At 38.0% G+C, this 14,278-nt stretch overlaps 2 protein-coding genes across 2 annotated transcripts; both read right to left on the minus strand.

The window, feature by feature from the left end:
* Positions 1-282: 282 nt before the first annotated feature.
* On the minus strand, positions 283-1,997 carry LOC144659446 (uncharacterized). The gene is made up of 2 exons (XM_078519890.1): positions 1,546-1,997; positions 283-1,083 (listed from the first exon to the last, which is right to left on the minus strand). Exons 1-2 carry the CDS (start codon positions 1,819-1,821, stop codon positions 463-465), a joined length of 897 nt encoding a protein of 298 aa, XP_078376016.1. The 5' UTR covers positions 1,822-1,997; the 3' UTR covers positions 283-462.
* An 808-nt stretch (positions 1,998-2,805) lies between these two features.
* On the minus strand, positions 2,806-13,855 carry LOC144661146 (uncharacterized). The gene is made up of 9 exons (XM_078521853.1): positions 13,852-13,855; positions 12,956-13,175; positions 12,021-12,080; positions 11,065-11,360; positions 10,389-10,430; positions 8,355-8,450; positions 6,875-6,991; positions 6,162-6,775; positions 2,806-3,886 (listed from the first exon to the last, which is right to left on the minus strand). The coding sequence occupies exons 1-9, from the start codon at positions 13,853-13,855 to the stop codon at positions 3,719-3,721; spliced, it is 1,617 nt and encodes a 538-aa protein (XP_078377979.1). The 3' UTR covers positions 2,806-3,718.
* Between the last annotated feature and the right edge of the window lie 423 nt (positions 13,856-14,278).

Raw genomic sequence — 14,278 nt, forward strand, 5'->3', positions numbered from 1 at the left:
TTTTTAGGGTTTTTTTGTTCTGGTCACGCGACTTTCTAAATATGGTCATCACTACCAAAAATAAAGGCAACCTTAAAATAGAAAAAACATGGCCAAAAACTAAACCCAGGATACTAAGGGAGGCCAACATATGACGGTTAGAAGTCATCCATTATGTAGTTAAGGGACGACCGCCGTAAGGGTATTAATTTCTCATGACATTGATAAATTGACTGAATTAAGTAATGATGTCAAAACAGTTTGTAACTGTAAGTTACATGAGAACAATATTGGTTGCATACAATGTTGTTATAAATAACAAAAAATGTTTTTTAAGGTTTAAAGTGATATTTGAAAAGACTTGAAACATGTGATAAAGATACGTGAACATTGTAATTTATAATAAATATTGTAATAATTGCTTTTTCGAAAAACCAAGACTTTTACTGAAATGTCACTATGAAATAAAAATGACTTTAATACTCAACATTCGTGTCGATGTTGTTGTGGCCATGGATACAATGTGGTCAGACCAGATGTACCCATATTTAAGTGAGGTGGTGTAATGTTTGAAACAGCTGGGTGTCCAGTAAAATTAAAGCCATCACCTGCAGATATCTGCTCAAGCTCAGCTAGCTCCAGGTCATACAAAATGTCTGAAATTTTTTTTTCAGCTATCATCCTTGTTCGGCGGTCGAATCCTTGCAGTTTTTTAGCCACATACAGACCGAAGCTTGTGTCTTGATCTGGCTGATCTGGTTGCTTCAGAACACGGATGCACTCATTCATCAATAACTGTTGCTGGTCAGATATCCCACGTTGCAATTTTCTCTTAGTCGGCAACTTTGCGGATGGCTCCTGAAGATCATTAGAATCTGATGGTACAGTTTCTACACTACTCTTCAGAGTATCCTTGCTTGGTTTGGCATTCATAACTGGCACAAGAAATTGTAGTGCATTCCAAAATGCCCAAGTTGGGGTGTAGAGCTCATCTGTGCTTTGTCCAGACTTGACAGTGTTCACCTTTTTAATGTTTTGGCCAAGGACCTGTCTTAGGGAGTTTATTTGGGCATATATTTCTTTCCACTCTAATCCGAGAATACTCTGAAACAGATAAAATAAGTAAAAATTATTAGACGAGTTTGAGCAAAATATCATGTTTTCAGTGGCGAACAAATCAGAGATGCCTTTATTTTTTACAAATATCATGTGTTGTTATTTTCAATAATTTAAAGCAAGAATGGGATATTGTCTTGAGTGCTACTAGTACTCTTTAAAAATTAGTTGGTTTTATACAAAATATTGAGGTGTCTATATAGTTTTTGTATACGAACAAAATTATTCCAGTATTGCTCATTTAATATAAGCTTAATTAACCAATGTCAATTTTAGATTGCATTTAACAGTTGATTTCCAATGTACAGCGCGACAAACTAAACCCCATTTTTTTAATGTATTGGTTTCCCTTCCTTGCTGGAAGCCAACCCCTAATCTCGGACGCTATTAAAATTTAACAAAAACGGTTTAAGGCTTTTACACTAATTAAAGAAAAAAATAGTTGCTTACCTCCATTTCACTTTTCGCTTTCCCGGTGACCTCCCTGTTATGATAGTCGTTGGAAAACACATCCCATAGGCAAGTTCGTTCCTCGTATAAGTCGATGAGACGGTAAATATCACTTTGGGTCCAACTTTTTCGTGGGGTTTTCTTTTGCTCCTTTTGGACCGACTCCGCCGCCATATTGTGACTCGTTGCGTGATGCGATCGCGTGATGCTGGCGACAGGTCGTATTTTTGAGCCCGCTGGACGTTTACGGCCACCCGCTGACCGAAAAACTCTCATGCAACTCGCAAATGGGTGCCAAACGAGAGAAAACTCTCATCGACTCTCATGAAAAATTTGAACACGTTCAAAGTCGATGAGAGTGCATGAGAGTCGATGAGAGTGGATAAGAGTTCCATGCCAAACGAGAGTGAGAGTTTCAACTCTTATCAACTCTCATCCTCGTTTGGCCGGGGCTTTACTGACCTGAGATCAGTTGATTTAGCAAAACGATATCTAATGTTTTGAGTCTAACTTGTCAATCGCTGTTTTATTTACAAAATGACTGAAGTTTTCTTTCAGTTCCAGATTAGAAGAAAACATAGACCTCGTCACTAGTTTCTTTCAGGCAAATTCTTTCAGCTCGGCGTCCCAACCAACTTTGTCACCAACGATTGCAAGACATTCGATATGCCAGTTTCGTTTGTCCCGACGAAACCCTCATATATTTTCTCTAAAATTGACCCGATTATTACGACACCCGCTAACATGGACAACGGTCACTTTTCCGTGTCCCGCCCGAGTGAAAACTCTTATACATCGTCAAGCCCGCTTTACGGACACTGTTTATCTGACTGGGCACTGTCAGTTTTGATTGTCGCGATTATTTTTCAGTAATATTATTCCGAGAGTATAAGGGAATAAGGGAACTGTAGTTCAGTTTATCTTGTCAGAGTTTCAGTTACCGAGGAAACTTTTTAGGAAATGTTTTGTTGCTGTTAAAATGCCTGCGTTATTTCTTGTATATTCTCAGTGTTTTAAAGTTGCAGACCTTTTCAAATAAGCCCACTCTCGAGTTTCAAGAACAGTAAAGTAATTTTTGGTAATTTTTTGGTTAAAATGACGGAAGTGTTACCTAGCAATGACTGATTCTCTTACTAACCCTAGTAAGACTGCTGCTGTTACCATGGAAACATTTTCGCAACTTACAGAATGTAATGTACGTGATCTAGTTCTCAGCTCTGCGAAAAAAACGTGCATGCTGGTATTTTAACAAGGTCGAGGTCTATTCTCATGATTTATGAATGAATTATTTATACATCGCTTTCATCACTCTTATACAACACCAAGGCAACTTCCTTTAGAGTCACATGGCGAGTTAACTTCGTAAAAACTATCCAAAACAGTCCTGAAATAAATCCACCAGAACATGACTTCGTCTTAAACACTTTTTCGGTTTCCTTTGTCCTGTGGTATACAATTATTCTACAAAATTGTGTAAAATATTCGCGTTGTACTTAGTCGACGCGGCTATAGCCAGAGTTGGCAAAAATCGAAAGATATTCCACAAAATTAGGCAAGATAATTCCTTATTATTCAACAAACTGTCGACAAATTGCATTTTACAGCTACGTGAACTGTGATGTACAACGCTTTTTATATGCAGAGTGTCGGAAACACGGAGACTTCCAATCATGACAAAATATATCATATATCACAGACATCTTTCATGTACAGAGGACCTCCAATGCAAGCGACAATTTGTTGAATAAAACTGCATAATATTTGGTTTTGCTCTTAAAGCAATCAACTTAGACTACTTACGTTGCTGGCTTAGCGATAATTTTAAATGTAAAATGTAAATCTAGTTTATAGTGGTCATGCACTTAGCTTCGAGATAGCTAGTTTGCAGGCATGCCACTAAAACAGACGAAATATTCTAAAAGAACGTAACATGATTAAAAATCCCAACTGGCAGGAGGCAGACCAGTTGGCTATATACAAAGCGTGACCGAAGATTTGAACTCGGGATAACCGAGAAACAAATCAAGCTAGTGGCAGGGTGAAAGGGCTTGAACCCGGGACCTCCGGATTAGAACACCAGCGCCCTAAACCACTCGGCCACGCTGCCTCCATCAACGTTCAGGTGTTGTTACTTTTTTACACATTCTCTGTCTTGTTAATTCTCTCCAGACCTCTACAGGTACACTTGGGCTCTAAGTGTATGAGTAGGAGCTGGGACTTGAAATGGAAGATCAACGTCAGGATTGTCATTTGCTATGTCCGCTACTTGCTTGTTGACTTCTGTCAGCATGTCTAGCAAATGGTGATGACGGTGGTGCTTTCGGATGACATCCACCAATACCTGATAACATTGAAACATAATAGAATAGAGTTAGAACCTGTAGTATCCTCGCCCTCCTTAAACATTAAGATATTATTAAAAGCTGTTACATGTCATATTATGGGCTTACATTAAAAATCAAATACCTTAATGGTACTTAATTTCACGGGTCTTAAATTTCGCGATTTTCGCGATACTCAAAAATTGCGAAATGAAAGAGCCGCGAAACGTATTTTTAACATTTTTTCACATATTTGCATTGTTTTTAACGTACGTTTTGGCCATCATTTAAAAGAAAGGACATATTACGTACTGCGTGCATCACCACAGAGTGAAGTGCTAAGCTATGGCACAGCTTGGGAAACTTAATTAGGCAAGACTTGACCAAGACCAAGCAACGTTTGAAGAAAAATACTAATTTCCCTGGTAAAAAGCATGATTGACACAGCCGAATGCTAAGAAGCTGCAAAAGAGAACAGGAAGAAACCCATCAAAGTGATTAATAAACATCGAAACCTGGCCATGGGAAGAAGTACCTATAGACAATGACGGGCCATACCCAGACGGTCACTAGCACCCCGGGGGGGACTCCCATATGAGAGTGACGGGGATGCTCGTCGTCTCGCTAAGGGGTATAAATTTCGGACTTTGGGTCTCGCTTAGGGTTTTCTGGGGAAAATGCACGAAAATGACAATATTGTTAGCCGTCAGGGTCTCGTTTAGGGTTGCACACGAAGAAATATACAAATATAAGTTCTTTTTCTCAGAATTTTGGTATCTTTTAGGGGTCTAAAATAGCTTGAGCCACGCCCAGATTGGTCTCTTTTAGGGGTTCTTTTCAAAATTTCCGACGAGCATCCCCGTCCCTTTAATATGGGAGCCCCCCCCCCCCGGGACTAGCACCTTGTTGTGATCGGCAAGAGAACTCTGCAACTATTAAACAAACGAGGCACCAGACCAGAAAGGGCGTTTCCTCGTGATTCCTGCTGAGGAGCCACCGCTCAAGGAAAAACAAAATAACAGGAACAGCTAAAGTAAGAAATGATCAGCTGCCAAGAAGAACACAACCCCTTAAACACTCGCCACCTAACCGACCCAAACGGGACAGAAGCAGACCGTTTCACTTACAGGACTAAACTGTATTAAAAATAAAAGAAGTTCAAGGACACTTATTTCTTAAGCATTGTTAGAGTAGCGTGTTCGGGAGAGAAGAAGTATCTTCGCCTTTCGTACGCATTTAAAGAGACTTTGTCACGGATTTTAACAGAATTTTAACAGCCGTGCACAATGCATATAGTGTACATACATACATACATAAACTTTATTTAAGTGTCTGGGGTTTTAGCTAAACAGCTAATTGGGGACACTTAAATAACTATACAAATATAAAATATAAAAATACTAATATTATATAAATAGATATACAAATATAAGATATAAAAATACTTATATTATATAAATAGATAAATAGATATAAAATATAAAAATACTAATATTATATAAATAGATATATAGATAGATAATTGAAATAACACAAATAGGTTTTAAAATTCTAATAGGTTTAAAATGAATCAAGATTACTAAAATTAGTTATATTATTATGTTGTGCAAGCATGACAGCTGCATCGTCCCTCCAACACATCAGTTAGGTTTCTGTCCCGAACTGCGCTCTTAAATTCAAAAAGGCTTTTTTTTGTTTCGCAGGTCTTTGTCCACTTTTCCCCACAGATAGGGACCTAAATATCTTATACTATGTTCACCATAATTTACAGTGTCGTCCATTTTAGTAACAATTGTTATAATAAAGGGAGGAAACAGTTATCAAGCGTCTTTTCCCGCGGATGGATAGAAAGGGAATGGATCACAACTTGAAGAATTAATGCTAAAATTTTCAAGTTGTTCTAAAAGAAACGATAATTATAGCCGTAGTTTGATTTCTATCCGAAAATTGAGGTCAGGTTATACCTTCCTTTAGATGCTCAAAGATAATGTTTCTTTCGTGGGTTAGGTTGCCTAGCACTAATTTCAGAACAGTTTAGACCAAAACCTGCAAAATCCCAGTGACGTAGCTAGTTTAACAAATGACCTAAGCTACCACATGTCACGTGACATGTTTACATTAAAAATCAGTTTTATCTAAACATATTCACTTAAGACATAACACACGTTTGATATCCACACACTGACCAATTACAAACTGATATCGTACTATACGTGCGCGTTACAAATGCTGTGAAAAATAAACACTGAAGTTAAGAATAAAATTGAATTACTTGGGGCTATTTTCAGGACATACCTGGACAAACCAGGAGCCCGAATTCTTACTTCGCCAGGCTTTGTATCCTGGTACAGTTGCGAATGCCAGCAGGAAGTCAGCTTCTCGGGGAGAAAAGCCGTTTGCGAGGGTAGAGTCGGAATACTGCATTGTGACAATAGTGTCGCCCTCAATGCTCCAGTCTGGTGATGCTGAAAGCCGATTCATTCTTCGTTCGATTCCTTGCCCTCTGCACGCTTGAATGAAAAGCAGCTTGGGTTTGTCCGCGAGTGTTGAACAATTTTTTGGCGTGAACTCAAACATCAAATCTTCCACTCTGGTTTTTCTACCATCCACGCCCTGAATGACATCTTTTTCGTCTCCATGCGACATGATGAAGAATGCAAATGCCGTGTATTTGCAGTGATCTATGGCTGCGAATTCACGGGCTGTGTTGAGAATTTCCTGACCACCGAGATTTCGTCTGATTTCCACTTTGAAGTGGAGCTCCTCACTGAATAGAGCTGTTATCTCCTTTTCATCAATCTCGCTCCCCCAACGTTCATCCGGCTCGTCTAAAAAGTTGACATTGTTTATTACAAGGCAAATTCCACGTGGAGGATGCCCCATTTTGTATCGATCCAGTTCAGTCACACCTGTAAGAGTCAAGAAGAAACCGGTGCAAATGTTTAGCGAGGTAACAATGTAAATGCTATCGAGGAAACAATGCTGATTTGGTTGATTTTATAGCCTACCTCTAAATCTGTTTTGAAGCGCCACTTTTTCTTGCTTGTGCTGATTGCATTCCATTTGAAGCTTCACGACTTCCTCATGATGTTCTCTCGTTTCAAGCATGTAGCGCCGCTCGGACTCTGAAAATTTCATTAATGTATTTATTAGCTAGGTCGAGAACTAACATTTGCGAGTGCACGCTTGCAATGACGAGTGTTTGCTAATGCAATCTTGTTATGACAAATGTTTGGTAAAGCGTGACATTTCACTCGAAGTAAACATAAAAATGACATCAACTAGAATAAAAAGTCAATGGACTTAGCTTGAGTGAATTTTGAAGAGTTGGTTTGAATGTGTGAACAGTGAATTGGATTAGCACTCTATATCACCTCCTCTTAACGACACCTCTATAAGAGGGAAACCTGGTGCTGGTCCCATTCCTGCCTTTTTCAGTCATTTTTCTTTAATCCTATTCAGACCTGGCTTTTTTGGTTTTTGGATCTTTTCAGACCCCCCTCCCTTCGTACCTTCCAGAACATTGAAGCAATCACAATGAAACTTAGAGGTTATAAAGTATGTCCAGAAATCCATCTTTTGATAAACGTAACGTGGGATGATCACACGACGTCACACCACGTGAAATTTACATCATGATATCAAAACAGCCGCCATCTTGGATCCGCCTTCTTGAATTTCAATTTCCTTAGAAAACCGCCCAAAATGATTGAAAAGTACTCAAAATCAATAAAACACTGCAAAAAATCTAAAAAGGTGAAATTAATTGCATTAAAGTTAATTTTCATTAATAAGAACACAAAAACTACAAATTTGGGAAAACATTTCTGTCAAAATGCCGTTGGTTGTACGCTGTCAAAGTCAGCGCGGGCACTTTTCTTTTTTTTAGTACCCCCCCCCCCCCCCTTTCTTTTTTTTTTAATTATCAGGAACCTCCTCCCCCTTCCATTATTTGCGCCAACCCTCATTCCTCTAAATATTCACTGGAATCGAAAAACGAGTTTCCCAAAAAACAAATGCTGTTGTTTTATGCATTAAAATCAAATTTCATAACTTATCTTTAATACACCAAGAAGAGGAACTTTATGTTTCATTTATTCTGTGGTTTAATCGTTCTTCTCAAATTCATCAAAAATTCATCAAATTAAAGCAAAGGAAATATTAATCGGGAAGGAGGTTTGGATACCCGGTCTTAATTAGCATAGATTTTTTCGATTGTATCTCTCCGTTTACTTCGTAGTTTTTGTTTTGATTGAGAAGATATTTCAAACACTCGAGACAGTGTTTCATCGGCTATTTAAACACCGCGAATTTCGTCAAAAGTACTCCGCTGCGCGTCGTATTTTTACAACTCTCTTCTCTGTGTTTGGATATCCCGATGAAACACCGTTGCTCTTGTTTGATATATTACTTGACACACTCTTGGAGTAGTTCCTTCGGCGTCGCTCTCGGACGCCAAGGTTACTATTTGAATTTTTCAAAGCTCACCTTTGAGTTTGTCCTGGAGCTCAATATTTTCCTGCTCAAGCTGTGTGCATTTTCCTTGAAGCCTTTGTGTTTCATGCGAGAACTGCTGCTCGAGCTCTGAAAGAAATGCAGCTCTTAAACTTGTGTACGACGTACCATGCACATGACGGTATATACTATACTACGCAAAACTCCACATTGTCGAAACACGCTAACGAAACAGGGCATCTCTCAGATCTTTCTACAGTGGAACCCCGATATAACGATCCTCGAACTACGATATTCCCGATATAACGATGATATAACTATGAATATTCTATGTCCCGGCAAAAGTTTCAGTCAAATGTATGGGACGGAACGGAACGGAACCCCGATATAACGATCTTCGATATAACGATATTCCCGATATAACGATGAATATACTATGTCCCGGCGAAAGTTACAGTAAAATGTATGGCACGGAACCCCGATATAACGATCTTCGATAAAACGATATTCCCGATAAAACGATGAGAATTTAGCGGACCGAACGTAGAGTCCTCTCGATATAACGATATTATCAGTACGCCGTCACATTTTATTGGCAAAACATCGAATTTGATGCAATAACATTACGGTAATCGAGTCATCTCTAACGTTTCTAAAAACAGCTTTGTACGATGATATACGAAAATGATACTGTATTCTAAGCCTTCTTAACAAAATTATGCTTTTTATCCTCCTCTAATATGCAGTAAAAAGTACTTGTCAGGTTTATCCCGATATAACGATATTTTCGGTTATTTCATGGCCATGTCGTTATATCGGGAGTTTCGATATAACGATATTATTTTACTGCTCCTTTGCCATATCGTTATACCGAGGTACCACTGTATTTGGAAAGAAATCAAGTTTTTTTTATCGTGACCCTCACTGGTACACACGCAGGGTCAAGGAGGCTATCCATACAACAATTTATCCTAATTCCTGAAGCTTGGATACATACGATCAATAAAGCAAAACAGCCAATCAACAACAGAGTGGACCTATGAGGGAACGACATTTAAAAGTCGAAATGATAATGAGGATCAAAATGCACCAATAGCATCGAACCAACATGCTACAAATGGCAACACGCAATCGACCTCGTCGTCTAATAAGGACTAGCAGTATAGAGATCGAAACGTCGCGAAAAACAACTCAAAGAGATTTGATCCTTCGTGATACAAACGAATAAACGGTCACATTTCCTATCTTATACCACAATGAACAATAAACACATCTTTAATACTTCAGTCGCTCAACGTTTTACTGCTGTAAGTACTACAGGGCCGTAACTAGCAAGAGGCAAGACGAGACACTTGCCTCGTCTTGATTTTAACCCAAAATTAAAAACGAAATGTGTTTAGTTGGGAAAACAATTTCCAGTTGAACAAGACTGATTTTTTTAAGAAAACCTTATAATTATAAATATGGCGGCGCGAGAGAAATTTTAAAGCGATAATATTCATTTTCCTTTTTTTGTTGCTAATTAAATGTAATTTCTCCCTTGTCCCGTAAAATTTGGAATTTGGGCATTATGTCAAACAATTCAACATCAACTTGTCGTAAGAGTCGTGGAGGTTTTGTTTAGATGAGAAACTTTAAATTTAATAAGTCTTTGGCAACTTTTAAGATTTTCATTTGACAGCATTTTTTCACAATTTACATTCACTATAAAAATCTCCTAGCATCCAAGAAAAAGATCACAAAATGTACAGGACTTGAATGACCTTCGAATTTCAGAGAAATTCGAAAGACTTTATGATTTTGTAATTACATTCCAACTTTTTCCTGCCAACGTTTTGGTTAATCAAGCCTCGGGCTCATTTTTTTTCACTCTAAGCAGAAAGCCGACCCGGGCAAGAAAAAAAAAACTTGGGCCCATTACCTATACCCAAAGAAGAAGCGTTTTAAGAACGTTCATAGAAATAGAGAAATATAGCTAGGTTGAGCATGCTATGCAATGCCATGCAATGATAAATTGACTAAAAGGCGATTTCAAAATGATGTAACAAACAGAGGTATATGACTTACCTTGACGTATTGCTGTAACTAACCCGCATTGATTCGGAGTTACTGGATTAAGTCGTTAAACCACTTGTGTTGATTTATTTAGTGGAGTACTTGGAATAAAATAAGCTGAAAAAGACCAAAATTTTAAAACTAGGAGTTACTCTACAAAGCTGAACTTTCAGTAGCTGTTCATTCATCTCTTGCAAAAATTTTAATATATATCAACCATGTGTCCATCATGTTTGACGTTGCCATGGTAACGTCATAACTACAAGCAGATCTGGCCTCAAATCGTCATTTTGAACAGTTTTCACCATTTTTCCATTTTTTGAAAGGAAATCATACGATTTTTTATTTTTACATTCCATAAGCATTCTGACTTGAGTTTCTATCAAATATCGTTATTTTCTGACTTTCTAAGAAAATGGTGAAATACAAGATTGCGGATCCAAGATGGCGGCTCTAATGACGTCATATGACGTCACAACCAATTAAAATTACGTCATCTTGTAGAGTTAGCTACGGGCATTCTACTCAGCGCAAAATCAATTCGCTGTGACGTAATAGAACGAAAACTCAAGGGGGGGGGGTCCATGTGGGGGTATGAATTTGCTTGTACGTCCGAGGGTTAAAGGTTTCTGTGTATTTAAATACACAGAAACCTTTAAAAGAAAGTAATCACAGCGTGACCAATTACCTCTGTCTACTGGCTCCGGCCTCAGTGTGACTTGAATTTTGCTGTCACTACCTCTAGAACACAAGCGAACATATCCGTAGCAGAAGGCTGGCGCACTGACATTAAATGAGACCATTCCTTCTTTTCCATTTATAACAAAGTGGATACGATTGGTCTGTAGGTTGCGGTAAATGCACAGAATGCTGCCAGATACGATATCGTTGTCATAAAGATGTGTTATTTGAGAGGAAGAGCCATAATTTGTCCTGGAGTCATATGGTTTGTAGAAGATTTGTTTTGACTTACTGTTCCACGCCCTGTAACGAAAACAATTGAGACTCACTAGATGGGCTATTCTTAAAATATGTAAAATGTTTCGACACTGGCTTACAAAAAATGTTAAAAAGAAACGTTTTGTAAAAACAAAACAAATAAAAAATAAAAGTCGCTTCCACTAAAGAGCTTAGGTTTATAAATTACATGGTAACGATGGAGTGGAAAAGCGTAATAAAGAAAGTAGCAAATTAATAGAGGGAAGCGTAAATGTCAGGAATGTCTACGTGGTCATTCCCTGCGCTGGGGTCTCTTTGGGAATACTGCGCTTCTCGAAATAGCCTTTCTTTTAATTTCTTACTCTGTCGCTTCTTTGTGCCATAGTTAATAGAGGTAAATGGTTAGGAAGCCCGGCAAACATCAAAGGAGAAAACAAAGAGGCCAAGATTTATGTTGGAAGTTTCATGACCGTGCACATCTTTTGTTTTGCGCACATACACTATGTATGAGTTACGTAATCCAAATGTTTTGGTTGGTTAGTTGCATGAACACGCATAACCACCTATTGTATTTTGTCAGGTTTTGTGCAGGGTCGACTCCCAAAAGAACTTTGCCAGGCTTCATAACCGTTTCACTCTATTAACTATGGTAGGAATTGGAAGCAGGGAAATTAATCAGTGCACCCTTACTTTTGATTTACTTACCATAGTTTCCCAGATAGTCGAAGATGTTCTCCGTTTTGTATGCCCAGAAAATGAAGTCTCCTAGAGAATAAATGACAACACACAACCCGTTACGCCCCCTTCCTCATGAGGTCACGCCAGTCATGCAAGATTCGTGAGTTAAACGAATAGCACTAGTAACACGAAGGCAAATGTTTTTTGAGCTAATTTCAATTTGCAAAACTTTACTAAAGTAAGATGGGATCATCAAGTTACGGAAGGAAAATTGGCGTTTTCGTTCCAACTGAAATTGTGTGCAAACCATTAATGGTAACCCCAATAAAGTATATATTTTCTGAAAGCTTATTGTAGAAGCCCTAAAAACGCCATTTTAAAGTTTAAAAATTTATAAAAAATTAATGGAGCAAGAAAAGAAAAATCTGAGACACCGGTTTTTAGACCAACATATGTAGATCAAATTCCACATAAAAGTTTAGGCGCTCACCTAAATGTTATAAATAAACCTAATGTTGCGCAACATCATAATTGCAAACAAAATGCTGACGTTGCTTATTATGGTCTATATGATCAAAACAAAATCCAAAATTACAATCTTTATTCAATAAGCTTTCAGAAAATATATACTTTATTGGGGTTACCATCGATGGTTTTCACACATTTTCACTTGGAACGAAAACACCAGTTTTCCCTCCGTGATACCTGAAAATAGTATCAGTATCGGTTTAAGATTTTTGCATTGGAAGGTATAATGCACATGATACAATCTTTATCATCTTGGCAAGTTAAGAAATGGTCGCAATCGATTTTGCAATATTGCTGTGGATTTTTTTTTAATTTTCACAATCGCTGTTTTCATCTTCGGAGCGACAAATAGCGTAGAGACTTCTGATATTTCCACATGCAACAATGAATCAAGAAAAAATGCAAAAGTAACAACGAAAACCAAACAAGCATACCTCTCGTAGGGAAAAATCAAACCAAAGGTTAGATTTGCCTGCCCCTCGATACAATCCACAAAGACGTTCATTTTAGACGCGCCACAAAGAGGATATCTGGTGACGACTTCTCCATAGGGAGGCCAGCAGTCCCCATCTATCCACACTGTCGGGCTTGTGTCTGAAAAGCACTTCAAACCGCGAACGAGCTCCAGTGTCCGACAAGCTGAATCTTCAAAAACTGCCACAATGAAAGTATAAAAGAATGCCCACTTAACATTAATTAAACATTTTTGGTAAAAGTCACTGATAGAAAACGCCAAGAGAGCCTGAAGTTTACATAGGGTTTGCATTTAATCCCCCCTTGCTTGAATGATCCTATTTAACAAACAAACTCTGCTGATATCGCTCAAGCTAACCAGAAAGACAGCTTGTCAATAAAAGACTAAAACTAGCAAGTATGCAAGTATGTAGTTTAAACTTTTCTCATAATACGCACGGTTATGCATTTCAAACCGTGAATACACTGATAGTTCGTTTACTACAGTAAATGTCGAAAACAATTTTAAATTAATGTTGTAAAAAAATAAGAATAAAAGAAAAAACTTTAGAATGAGTTAAATTGCAGTAGAGCCGGCATACCGGCCATTGACGGCAAGCTCGAGGTTTCTATCGGCTGATAGTTGGCGAGGGGCGAAACCCCGAATCAACTATCAAAACCTGATAGAAATCGAAAGCAACTTCCGCTCTTGGCATAATCCAGAGACCGATCCATTCATCAAAAGTTCAATGGAAGTGATTTGTTTAAAGTTTCGGCAATTTCACTTGAATTGCGCGCTCCAAGGCAGTCTATCGAAAATAAGATCGCACATGCGTAACCAATAAAGTAACAAGTTTGCCTAATACCTTATTCTTACTCATTTTAGCGTGTACTTAATTTCGCGAAAATTCGAGAGCCGAATTTCGAGATTATTTATTTTTCTGAAATTTTCGCGATTGCAAGAAAAATTAGAGCAAAAGTGTATTAAATTTCGCGATTGTGTCAGTGATTTATTGATAAGTCGTCAAAAAGTAAAGAACTACCGGAAATATACAAGGGTCTGGCTCAATGTAACTTTAATGAGCCTGCAAAAGTAAACTTTGGTGACTGTACTAAAGGGGTTGCTATTATTTTATAAGCTGAAGAAAACAGTAATCAGAGGAAGAGTGCTAATTGAAATCAAGACGGAAGGATATTTTCATAGGTAGATAGTTGCTGTTCCAAACACTGAAATTTTTATGGTTTCGATATATAATATGGTATAAATTTTCGCGTGTTTAAATTTAGCGCAATGTTTTTTTCGC

The sequence above is a fragment of the Oculina patagonica genome, chromosome 7, assembly GCF_052425735.1.
Source record: "Oculina patagonica isolate OP01 chromosome 7, crgOcupat, whole genome shotgun sequence".
Taxonomy (NCBI): Eukaryota; Metazoa; Cnidaria; class Anthozoa; order Scleractinia; family Oculinidae; genus Oculina; species Oculina patagonica.